Source organism: Elephas maximus, chromosome 3, assembly GCF_024166365.1.
Source record: "Elephas maximus indicus isolate mEleMax1 chromosome 3, mEleMax1 primary haplotype, whole genome shotgun sequence".
NCBI classification, from domain to species: Eukaryota; Metazoa; Chordata; class Mammalia; order Proboscidea; family Elephantidae; genus Elephas; species Elephas maximus.
In genome coordinates this window covers 78,516,396-78,529,220 of record NC_064821.1, presented here as the reverse complement: position 1 = coordinate 78,529,220, position 12,825 = coordinate 78,516,396, and the positions used below count along the sequence as shown (strand labels likewise).

The 12,825-nt window shown below is 53.6% G+C and overlaps 1 protein-coding gene across 8 annotated transcripts in view; it reads left to right on the top strand.

Annotated features, from left to right (window-relative positions):
• Nucleotides 1–11,949: 11,949 nt before the first annotated feature.
• GRIK3 (glutamate ionotropic receptor kainate type subunit 3) overlaps nucleotides 11,950–12,825 on the top strand; it is a 252,729-nt gene continuing 251,853 nt past the window's right edge. For 6 of the 8 annotated variants that reach the window (XM_049878790.1, XM_049878785.1, XM_049878782.1 and 3 more), the window contains exon 1: nucleotides 12,319–12,400. Coding sequence is in view for 1 of the 8 variants with exons in the window: in XM_049878786.1 (XP_049734743.1) it covers nucleotides 12,286–12,400 (115 nt within the window). In the remaining 7 variants the exon portion in view is untranslated. Of the gene's footprint in view, nucleotides 12,401–12,825 lie in introns of all 8 variants that reach the window. The other 2 variants (XM_049878786.1, XM_049878781.1) reach the window with 2 other exon arrangements.

Here is a 12,825-nt window from a genome sequence, read left to right as displayed (position 1 = left end):
GACCCAGGGGTCTTTAAGCGGAAAGAGGACAGAGCCAGACAGAGTCCTTGTCAGGGAACCCAGAAGATGAGTTCCATTCACTCAGTCATGCACTCACTCATTCATATAAGCATTTACTAAGTGCCCATGAGGTAACAGACGCTGGGGTGGCACTGGGGACACAAAAGAGAATAAGACCCGCATCATGCCTGCAGTTTGACCCCTATTGTTCGTTGCAGCATTTAAAATGACAGCTGTGACCCAGGCAGGGGAGGGTCTGCTAAACCTGAGAGAAGATCCTCCCGGGGCTGGGAGCTAAAATGAGACAGCAGGTCAGTCCCTGTTCCTGGCTGGAGGAAAGACCATTGCTGTGCAATAAGCAATGGTCTTTCATATACCAGGTACTGCGGTGGGTACAGGGATAAGGCAGCACTGCCCCTGACCTAGAGATCACAGCCAAGTTGGGGAGACAGACAGGCACACAGGCATTAATTGCAACATTGACAATATCTGCTCCTTAAAGGAGATGTGTGCAAAGTGCAGGGGGAACAGAGGCACAGGAACAGTTAACTTCGCCTGGGGGAGTTGAAGAAAGGATCACAGAGGAGCTGACACTGGAGTTGAGTCTTTCAGCATAAACAGGAGTTCCCAGTGGAGAAAGGAGTAAGGGCAGATCTTCTAGGTATGAGGAGAAGCTTGTGAAAAGACTCAAAGGCATGAAAGAATAGATGGCCTGTCTGGGGTGGAGGCAGGAAGGAAAGCGTGGGGAGGCCACGGAGAAAAGATTAGAGAGGAAGACACTGCCTAACCTATGGGGTGTGATATGATCTACAACTTAAGAGCACCAGGAGCCCGCCTGAATGAAAACCTGTTTCCACCACTTACCAACTAATTGTATGAACTTCGGCAAGTTACCTCGCTTCTTTGTACTTCAGTTTCCTCATCAGTAAATTGGAGATAGGAGCCCTGGTGGTGCCACGGTTAAGCCCTTGGCTGCTAACTGAAAGGATGGCTGCTGAAACCCACCCAGTGGCTTTATGGGAGAAAGACCAGGCAACCTGCTACCATAAAGACTGCAGCCTAGAAAACCCTAAAGGAGCAGTTCTACTCTGTCAGATGGGGATGCTGTGAGTAGAAATCAACTCAAGGGCACGTAAAAACAACAAACTGGAGATAATAATAATACCTGCCTCATAGGCTAGTTGTGTGGATTAAAAGAGTTAATACATGTAAAGGGCCTAGAACAGTGCCTGGCAGGTTAGTAAGTGACCAATTATCATTTACTTCTTATTTTCACCCTACCCTGAGGTGCTTGTCCGGGGCCACCAGGGGGTTTTAAGCAAAAGAACTGCACCCTCAGTTTGCACTTTAGAAAGGTTCCTCCAACAGTGGCTTAGATACTGTGGGTCCCCAAACATCACTGTCCCAGCATCACCTGGGGAACTTGTTCAAATACTTATTCCCAGGCCCCATCCCAGAATTACTGAGTCAAAGTCACCCAGGTAACGGGTCATGAGGGATGTTTTGGGGATGATGGAAATGTTCTATAACTGGATTGTGGTGATGGTCGCACAACTCTAAGTTTACTAAAAATCATTGAATTGTACATTTAATGCGGGTAAAGTTTATGGTGTGTAAATGACATGTCAACCCCCCAGAATCAGTGTTGGACCTGGGAGAAGCCGGAGAAGGGGGTCAGAGCCTGACTCCGCGGGGCTGGTAAGAGGGATGGGGTAAGGGGGGGTAAGGACTGAGACATAGAGTAAATCCTGCAGGCAGCTTGTTCAGTGCTCGCCTGGATTTGAGCCTGCTTCACTGGGCTTAAACCGTTCTCATCTTTATCAAGGAAGCCATTGGAATTTGCTGAGGGCTCTCCCTCCTCCCGGCTCCCACGGCATTGGCGTCAGCCTGCCGTTAAAGAGCCGGCCCATTACACGTAATGCTGTGTTTCCAGACCTGGCTTTCCTCGTGCCCGGAGGCAGGCACACAGGGCAGGGCACACAGTAGGGGTCACCCAGCACCCAGTGGGGGCCCTGTGAATGTACCATCCCTGACTTCCTTTTGGGGTGGGGTATAGGTGGTGCTTCGGAACCTAGGTGGGGCCCCACCTATCTGGCCCTACAAATGTTTTCTCAAGAGCAAATGCTAAGCTTGGCCTCCAGCTCCTGATGGCTCCAGAGGCTACTCTTGCTACATCATGGCATGTCTGCTGCTGCTCCTTCTCAGCTCCTCCTCGCCACCAGCCTCAGCAGCTTCACCTGTCAGATGTTTCTTCCCTTCAAGTCTGGGTGAGGCTCCTAGGGGAAATGCTCCCTCTCCTTTTGTGTCCCCAAACTCCCTACTTTTTCTCCTGTGCTCTTCCTGGGTCACCACAACTCCTACCTGTCTTCTCCCATCTCTTATCTGAGCTCCTACTTTGAATACGGCCCTGACCTTGTCCCTTTTCCCCCTATCTAGCTCCTCAAGTTCTCACCTGCCTCCTCAAACCCTACCTATATCCTCTTCTCTGTGTCCCTATGATCCCTGCCTGTGTCTCCTCTGTCACCACCTGTATCCCTTGGTCACCACCATTTGTCTCTTTAGATTCCACCTGTGATCTGTGGTACTCCACGTACCACCTCACCCCTCCTGATCCCCCTGAGACAGTGGGTCACCAGTAACGCTTGTGGAAAAAAATAAATGAATGGGTGAGGGCAGCAGCTCTGCTGATATTTGGAACTAGCTCGAAATGTAATTGGTGCAAAAGTGTTTTCCCTTGAATCATCTGGAACGTTGTTTCTATTTTTTGACTCAGTAGTATGTGTGCAGACACAGACAAAGCCCCGAACTCCCCACCACAGGCTGTGGAATTATTGCCCAGACCCCGTCTTTCTGTCCTGGCCGCTGGCCCTGGGAATAACAATCAGCAAGGTAACTGGCTAGCTAAGGGCTCCTCACCCCCCAGGGTCATCCCCCACAGTGGCTCTCTCAGGAGAAGCCCAGGAGAGGGGCAGTGTAGTGCTCTGTAGTGCTCCTATTTCCCAGTGGCAGTGTGGCCACAGCAAAGGCCCAGGTCCCCCACCCCCAGGCATGAAGGATCCTCTTGTGCCTTAGGCAGGGAGAACCAGTGGGCCCTGTCAGATTCCCCCTTACTCCTGAAGATTGGAAAGCAAAGGCTTGTTCTCCAGCTCCATCCCATTCCCCATCTGTCCTCGAGCCGCTCAGATCTTCTTTGGGTTTCTCTAAGCTTCTCTAAGCATCCTGGTACTTGGAAGGGACATGTGTGCACATCTGAGAGCAAAGGGAATCAGCTGAATGAGTCAACAGAGGGAGCTGAAGCCAAGTTGGAGGAAGGAGGCTGTGGCCACTGGCATCAGTCCCCAGCCCATTTACTCAACCCAACCGAACCCAAGTGGAGTGTGGGAGCCGGGGATTAACTGATTGGCACAATCTGGCTTCCCAGCCCTCCTGCTGCTTCAGAGATAACACGTCTGCTGGGCTGGCTCCTCCAGCATGGTCTCCTTCAGCCCAGTCTGAGGCTCCCACCTAAGCCTCCTCTCCTGGCCACCTTGCAGCTGTCTTCCTGATGCGCTCTGGGAGACGCAGCAGCATTTGCCAGCCAGGCCCTGGAGCCCCTGAACCCCAGCCCCTCCCTGGGGCTTCCTGAGGCTCCCCTCTCTGGACTATGGTAGGAAGGGGGCTTCTGATCTTTCTGAATGGGTTCTTCTGAATTGTTTTCTCAGGCCAGCAGCTGGGCAGTTCCCCTGGGGATGAATGGATCTTGAATCAAGATGCAGAGAGGGGTCAGGCATATCACCAAGGTGAGAACCAGGAGGAAGTCCAGGCCCAGTAAGAGGGAGGTTTTGATGGGGAGGAGGGAGTCTGGAGAAATACCAAAGCCTGGCAATGGATTTGGGGTGCAGCCCGCCAGCCTGCTGGATGGATGCAGAGATTCCCCTCAGCAACCCCACAGCTTCTATGGGTGCATCTCATGGGGGCGGTGGGGGGTAGAGGGACAGCTTGATATGCATCATTCCTTCTGATCCCCTCCCCACCCCACTCAGGCACATTCCAGGGGGCCTCAGGAGCCCAGGATCGACATGAGTGGGCAAGTGTGTGTGTGTGTGTGTGTGTGTGTGTGTGTAAACTGGAAGCTTAGAGGGGAGAGGAGTTTCTCCCAGGCTTTATTCAGGAATCTGACATGTCCAAGCAGGAGAGACAGTTAAATGCTAACCTGCACGATCCCCTTAAAGTGTCCCGGGCACTATCCTAAGCACTCACATGCATTAACTCATCTAAGCCTCATGCGAACCCTGTGAGGTAGATGCTGTTATTATACCATTTTGTGGATGAGGGACCGAAGGCACAGAAAGTTAGGTTAATTGGCTGTGCTGAGTTTTAGAACTTATCACTACTAGGCAGATGGTAGTGGCCCTTCGTGTGTGTGTGTGCGCGCGCGTGTGTGTGTGTGTTGTAGTTCAGGCATGCACCTGTACCCAGTATTTGTGTGTGTAAAGATGTAGCACCAGGGACAGGTCCTCTCACGCCCGCCCAGCTCCCTTCAATGAAATCTTGAGGAATTTCCTCCTTCTCCTGCCCTCAAAGGAGCCTGTAGCTCTCTTCCCTGCCCAGGCTGCTTCTGCTTCTGACCAGTATCACGAGGCTGGTGTTCAGTCGTTCTGTCCCCTTACTGCCTACGAGGTGAGGCACCAGATGGAAGAGCAACAACAGAGCAAAGGCACATCTCGGTGCAGAGGTGCTTGGGTGTGGGGTGGGCTTGATTCCCAGCGCCTGCCGTAGGTGGGATTTTGGCCACTCCCGGACCCATTCTGGGCACAAACACCAACAGCTTCCTCCAACATTTAGCAGTTGCTGGAGGAAAATCCTACCACTTGTCTGTCAGCTTCTTGTACTGTGGTAGCTTGCATGTTGCTGTGATGCTGGAAGCTATGGAGGAAAACCTCTCCCTGGAGCAAGGTGGGACAGGATACCTGCTGGACCATGAGGTGGGGGCAAGGACTGCCTTCTAATCAGAGCCCAGGTCTGACACCAAGGTGGAGGTGGGGAGCTGTGGCCACTCCCCTCTGGGTCTGGGGCAGGAAGGCTGTATCTCTCCCCCAACGGTCTCCCTATCTCCCCTGGGTCCGCCTCCTGACTTTCGAGGGCACATTATCCTCTCCACTCTCAGCCTGGCTGCCTGCCACCTTGCCTGTCTTGCGGGCAGAGAAGCTCCATACTTGTGTGCCAGAGAGGCACAGGTGTGCTTGTGCCGCTCACACAGTGTACCACCTGCTGGAATCTTGGCGGAGGGCAGGTTTGGGATGGGATCCACGGGAGAGACAGTCTGTGGCATAATTAAGAGGGAGCAAAACACAAAACAAAACAATGTTTTCCTTCCTCTCTCTTTTCTACCACTTGCCCTAATTATTTTCCCACTTTAAAATTCTACATCAACTTTAATTAAGCTGGCCTCGGGCAGGGAAGTCTGGCGAACTTGGAGAAGTTCACTTGTTTATTTTCTTATCACTCAGTGATTGGATTTTCTAGGCTTACTCTGCTTCTGTCTCTCTAAGGAGGGATAACGGCAGCAGCCTGCCCACGGCGGGACAGGTGCAGCCAAGAACTAGCTCACTGCAGCCTCCAGGGGAGGCACTTCTCCACGCAAATCTATTGTTGGCCAACGTATGCTCCAGTTTTGCCTCATCTCCTTCTCCAACTCCTACCTTTTGCTATCCCCTGCAAGGTCAGGCCATGAGTTCAGGACTTGGAGTCCAGGAACTTGGATCAGCAGCTCAGTTTTGCCGCTTACTATTTGGATACAGGCCATTCGTTCATTTACTTTTTAATTCATTTGCCCATTCTCTCCTTTATTCATTCATGCGTTCATTCACTCTCTTACACATTCATCCACACCCTCTCTCACTGATCATCCACTTATTCATTCATTCACTCTCTCATTCACTCCTTCTCCATCACACAAAGGTACCTGCCTGCCTCTGCCCTCCCCAGCAGGTTTTTGTGGATAAGTTGCTTGGCCTCTCTGAGCCCATTTCTTCATCTTTGAATCCCAGGGCTGTTTCAAGGATAAAAAGAGATCATATGAATGGAAGCTAGTGTGGCTCCTGGCTCAGTATGGTGGCACCACATGGCACATCTAATATTACATTCAACACCAGACCTGGGCTCTGGGATTTTCTGGGTCTTGGTCTTTGCTAGCAGTGCAAACGCCCGAACCATCTCCAGGGTTAGGGATGTTAGCTGAATCTAAAAAGTTGCTGAATAAGGAAGGCGAAGAAGAATTGATGCCTTTGAATTATGGTGTTGGCCAAGAATATTGAGTATACCATGGACTGCCAGAAGAAGAAACAAATTATTTGTCTTAGAAGAAGTACAGCCAGAACGCTCCTTGGAAACAAGGATGGCAAGACTTTGTCTCACATACTTTGGACATGTTAACAAGAGGGACCAGTCCCTGGAGAAGGATATCATTCTTGGTAAAGTAGAGGGTCAGTGAAAAAAAAGACCCTTAATGAGATGGATTGACACAGTGGCTGCTACAATGCGCTGAAACATAACAACGATTGTGAGGAATGGCGCAGGACCAGACAGTGTTTCCTTCTGTTGTATGTAGGGTTGCTGTGAGCTGGAACTGACTTGATGGCACCTAACAACAACAACAACAATAAAAGTTGCTAAATTTCGTGATAAAGGGGAGGATATGAAAGCTGGGACTCTGATGGAGCCAAGACACCTGGTAGCTAGCTGAGGACCTCAGTACATTGCTGGGGTGTTCTGGGCTGGAACAAGAGGTAGGATGTCGCCTGAGATTCAGCGTGGAAAGTCACTGAGGATAGGAGAAGCCTTTGCTCAATGTGGGGGCAGGGGGAGGCAGTGCATGAATGACAGAGTGAGCGGATGAACGTAATTGAGCAAAAGATTGAGGAAATGAATGAGTGAAGTATTGAGTGACTGAATAAATGAGCAGGTAAGTAAGTAAAGGAAGGAACGAATAAGCAAGTGAGTGAATGAATGAGTGGATGAGTAAATGAATGGGTGAGCTATTGAGCAAAGAACTGAATAAATGAATGATTGAGTGAATGAGTGAATTCAGCCAATTGTTGAGTGATTGGATGAATTAGTTAATTAGGGAATGATAGAATAAATGGGTGAGTTAATTAATGGGTAAGGGAATCAGTGAATGAGTGAATGACTGAATAGAAAAAAATTAATGTATGAGCCTATGAACAAATGAATGAATGAACTGAGTGAATGACTGAGTGCATGAATGCATGAATAAATCAATTAGGGAATGACTGAATGACTGTGTGAGTGACTCTGTTCGACATCCCAGGAGGCCAGGAGGGAATGGTTTCCTGGGGGCAGGTCTCCTTCACCTCCCCTTCCCCGCACCTGCGGCAGCGCTGGTCTGCTTTCAGCCTATCGGTGGCTGTTCCATTCTGTATGGATACAAAGAGGATTGCCGTGTATCATATACTTCTGCACCAGAACTATGGAAATGCAGATGTCAGTAAAATCACCTATCTCTGGTGGCTTGTCTACCTGTCTCCCCAGCTGCTGAGAAACAAAGCAGTGGGTTAAGCTGACAATAAACACAGAAATTGACCGGTGGGAATGAACTTGCTTGACTGTTGACCAAAATCTAAGGTGAAACAACTTTCACTGGGCTCACTCTCTGGCTGTGTTTCTCCCTTCTTGGGATGGAGATGAGGGACAAAGGCCCCCTGGCTGATGAAAATGTACCTGTCCCTGAGCAGAGGCAGGTCACTGTGTCCTGAGAAGGACCAAGGCTTGGCTTTTGTGGTGAGCGTGTATTTTGCCACAGAAAGGATGCTGAGAAACAAGAGTAGGTACCGGGGTGGCCTCTTCCCTTCTTCCCCTCTGGGATGGGGCAGTTGACAAAGATCATGCACAGGCTGACAGCTGCCTCCTTCGAGTCCCCACCCCCTGCAGGGGGAGATGGAGTGCGGGGTAGCCACTCCCCCATTGTCACCAAGGCATCCCAAAAGCAGGTCTGGGTAGCTGCCACACGCAGGCTGTGTGAGGACCCTTAGGAGCCCGGCTGGGAGCCTCAGGGCTTCAGCATGCAGTCCCACCAGCAGCCTGCCCAGTGGGCCGCCCAAAGGGAAACGAAGGAAGGCAGTCTTCAGCAGAGGGCACTCAAGTCCTAGGAATCTGCACTTAGCAAACCCACGCGTTTGCTTGGTGGTTCCCGGGAAAACGGAGATCATGAATCTCAGTAACTCGAGCCCAGGGCCTCATCACTCACCGTGATTGTGGGGGGATTGAGAGCAGGAGTGGATCAGTCTAAACAAAACATGCACACAGGGGACTCGTCCAAACGAGCTGCTCGGCCACCACTGGGGTCCCCTCCCTCACGCAGATACTGGGAGGACTCCTAGGAGGGACCCAGGGAGGGGGCCAGGAGCCCTCGGAGTCCTACCCCCACCCCCACCCCCACCTGTGAGCCAGTGGGAGACATGAATCTCGCTGGCAGCGACTTGGGCCAGCTCAGCCGTTTTCGGGGATGTTAATGAAATGCCGGAGCACTTGTCCTTTCAGACAGCGGCCCCTTTTATTTGGAAATGAAAAGCTGCATTAGTCTGAATGAGGTTTGGAGGCCTCATAAATCCGGCACTGGCTGCCTCGTGGGGGAGCAGGGAGCCTAGGCCTGGCTGGTGAGTAGACTTGTTTACCAACAAGGCGAAAAGCCAGGATTGGTGGCTCTCAATCCTCAGAGATGCGCTTGAGAAAGCGCCAGCCTGGTGAGTGCCTGCTGGCAGCTGGGCAGCCTGGTGAGGCGTGGTAGGAATGAGGGGTGCAGGGCTCTCCTCATGGCTAGGGACAACCTGAGTGCCCCAGTTTGCCCAAGTAAAGAGCCCGAATTCTGTTCTACTCTTAGCCTTTGTACAAGCTCCCAGAGGACTCAGTGGGCTGCTGGCAGAGATGGTGAGGGCCTGTCCCTAGAGCCTGCTCAGCCCCGGCAGTATAGGACAAGGATTAAGACTGCAAACTGAGGAGTCAGATAGGCCTGCACATGATAAACCCACCGTGTTGGCAAACAGTGATGCCCCATAAATATTTATTAAAGGAAGGAAGGAAAGAAGGAAGGCTGGCCACATACTAGCTGTGTGACTTTAAACTTCTTGCTTAACTTCTCTGAGGCTCAGCATCTTCATCTGTAAAATAGAAAAATAATACAGGTCCTATTATAGCAGGTTGTAGAGAGGGTTAGATGAAATGACACATGTAGGGCATTCATTACGTCCTCTGGAACGTAGAAAGCATGTAGTAAATACTAATAGTTATTGTCATTGTTCTTATGGTTCTGCACCCCACCCTCCCCTAGGACAGGAAGGGAGAAAGCTGCCGTCAGTTTGGGAAAATCTCTGTGCATCAAAATGGCTTGCAGTAAGGTCAAGAATAAGGCTGAGTCCAGGGCTGGGGACAGCCAGCTTCCTTCTGATCCCAGGATTCCAGGCGGGCTGCCAATCTCAGCGAATGAACCCCACAGCCTCTGCACCTTTGAGGCTGTTTCCCGGCCACAGCCGAGATAACATTGAGAACAGCCTTCCTCAGCAGTGCCCTGGGGAAGCCCTGCCCACTCTGGGATACAGTGGGAGCAAGGTCTCGGGTGGTGAGAGGGGCTGCAGGTGACTGGGTCCCACTCTCACCCTCTGGGGGCCTCAGATTCCCTCTCTGCCGTCATCCATTCACTTGTCTAGTACTACTCAAGGGTTAGCTTTTTTGGAGGCTGCTCCTCCCTCCTCCTCCCACTCCTACTCTTTATGCCTCTCTCACCTGGTTCTGGTCTGCTGCACAGATCTGCCCTCCCCCCCAGAGCCATAGCTCAACATCTCGTCTTCCTCCAGTTTCTCCTGCACTCTCCCCCTCCTGGCAGGGGGCTGCTGCCAGCAGGGTACCCTATACAAAATTAGCATCCAGGCTCTCCCCACCCGCCTCATCTTCCAACCATCCTTAGGGCAGTAGACGAGCCCTGCATACTTTGGCTGGAGTTCAGGTCCTTGTCAATCATCTTTCCATTTCTTCATCAGGGCACTGTAGTTGTCTTCCTTAGAAAACAGCCAGTCCTTTTGATTCATCAGGGCAACCAAACCAGCTGTGGAAACTGATAGGTGATGAGTGTTGAGCCTTGAATGAAGGAGGCCCCCCCAGATTCATCCCGGAGGATGGGGGCCTCCTGATCCCTTCTCTGTACTTCCTCCTTCCTGGTGCCCACTGGGGCCCATTATTTTCTATCGAGAGGTGGAAGCTGCTGCTTCTTTGGCTCTGGTCAGTGTGTCCTTCCCTCTGGTCCCGTGGGCAACATTTTCCAGTGGCTGCTTGGGAAACCAGCCGCTCCTGCTCCAGGGTGAGGGAGGCCCAAGTATGGCAAAGACAGATCCCGGGTAACCTCCATTTGTTGGTGATCCTTCAAGGATATCCTCAGGGCAGGCACACCTATTTCCCTTCTGTACAGAAAGCCCTGGGCGTCTCTCCTTCCACAGTCATAGTCCCTCCACTTTAGGTGGGAGGGGGTTCCCTCCTAACTGACAGGATTGCCCAGACCTGGCTATGCTCATCCAAACACAATGCCATCATCCTCTGCACCCGGAGAGGGAGGGAAAGAAAAGACAGGGAAATTATCAGGCAAGACAGAACTCAACTAATAGTATATTTGTAAGAGAATTAAAGACTTGTTCTTCAGATGTTGGGGGGCCATGCTCTTACCAGACAGCTGGCAAATGGGAGAGATTGGAATGATGGAATAGATCAAATTATTTAAACGAGAAAAATAAATTCACACACAGCCTAGCCCGCTGCCCGGTGACAGATCCGTTTATTTATCTACTGTATCGGCATCGCTTTGTCTCTGTCAAAAAGGTCATTAAACTCGCCTAACTACGTAATTCGCAGCCTCCCGCTCCAGCCTCGCTCCACAGCCCTTCCTTTCCCTGGACACCCAGCGCCACTTGAAAAAGAACTATTGCTAATAAACAAGGTTTTTTTTTTTTTTTTAACCCTTTCCAGCTTGCTCCCCCAGGGGTCCTGCTCCACCCCACGGATAATTACAGGTTCTCTTTATTCTTTCTCAGGAGGAATGGAAGAGGGAGCATCCCAGCCCGTCCTTAGTTCAGGAAGACCAGAAAGACGGATGAGAAGGACCAGGGCCCTTCTCACATGCCCTGCTGAATCGAAGGGATTAGCCACCTCTCTCCGCAGCCCCTATCACTGTGATGCGCGATCAAGCCCTGGCTTCCACACAGAGGGCCTGGCCTCGGCTTTCCCACCCCATCCAGCTCCTGCAGCTCCCTTCGCACAGCGTGGACAATTCTCTTTGAATTCTGCCTCCACCAAACCCCAGCCCCAATTCTGCTTCCATAAGAAATGGGGTGAGGGGCGGGCCGGTTCTCGGGTCTGTCTCTGGTCGCCGCCGTCTGGCCAGCGCAGGTTGTGTGGGAGCTGGAAGGCGAGACTCCTCAGACGGCGGGTTCCGGGTCCCTCTGCTCCCGCCGGGCACGGGCGTCTTCTCCAGCTGGTCGGGTCGCTGGGCTGCCGCTGTCTCCCAGCTCTCGGTTGGTGCCAGCTCTAGCGCTCCACGCCCGGTTCCCGGGCTCCATGCCCTAGCAGTTAAAGGCACGGGGGCGGTAGGGCTGATGGGGACGTCTGGGAATCGATGAGAGGGCATCCCCTCAAACCGGGTTCAGGGTGTCCTTCCCCGCCCCCCGCGCAGGTGTGAGCGCGCCAATGTGCGCCTCGGCGGGTGTGAGTGTGAAGTGTGTGCGCGGGGGAGTGCGCGGAGGGAGCGCGGGCGGCGGGCGACGCGGGAGGCGGGAGGCAGGGCGCGGGGGAGGAGGCTGGGAGGGAGTGTGTGCGCGCGTGCAACTCCACTCCGGGGCTTTGTGCGAGCCCGGGCGATAGCATCGGCGGCGGCTGGAGGAGGAGCGGCCGGAGACGCGTGCAGCCCGCCCGCCAGTGCCCGGCAGCCAGGGCAGGTGGGAGCCCGCGCGGGAGCCGAGCCGACGCAAGGCGGAGCCGGAGCCGAGTCCGAGCAGAGCCCGGGCGGAGCCAGGAGGCTTGCTCTCGGACGGTCCGTGGGCGGCAGCCGGGCGGGGCGGGCGCCGGTGGGGCGGCCCCCCAGTAAGATGTGTACGGTGCCGCGGGGCGCCCCCCATTCGCAGAGGTGCTCAGGAACCAGGCAACTGGGCCAGGCGGCGCCTTGGGGGCTGCTGCGCGCCCGCGCCTAGAGCTGCCGCCCCAGGGAGCCCTCCACGGCCGCGCCCCGGGCACGCTCGGCGGCGCCCAACGATGACCGCTCCCTGGCGGCGCCTCCGGAGTCTGGTTTGGGAATACTGGGCCGGGCTCCTCGTGTGCGCCTTCTGGATCCCGGACTCGCGCGGGATGCCCCACGTCATCCGGATCGGTAAGGGCTCCCTGGAGCCAGGGGTCTCCCTGCGCTCGGACAGGGGCGGGATTGAGGGGCCTCGGAACGCGATCTCGGCATATTCTCCCAACCTTTTTCCGGGCTACCGGGGCCGGCTGACCAGTAGAAGCTCATTCCGGTGAGGACAAAGTTCCAAAGCCGGGGTCACGGGCCTTACTTATTGCGGACGAGACAGGCGGAGCGCCGAGGGCTAGGGGCCCTTGGCACTCCTGGGAGGTCAGACCTGGCGGAGTGTGGCGACGGGTTCCAGCCCTATTCCGAGTCACAGGCTCATTTCCCGGAGACTGCCAGCGTGACCGGCCTCAGACCGAGTTCTGGGACCTGGATTCTCCGCAGAGCAGGAACCCTGGGGAAGGCGCCAACTTCTCTTCCTCTCCCTTATTCGCTCCCCGCGGGCACCTCTC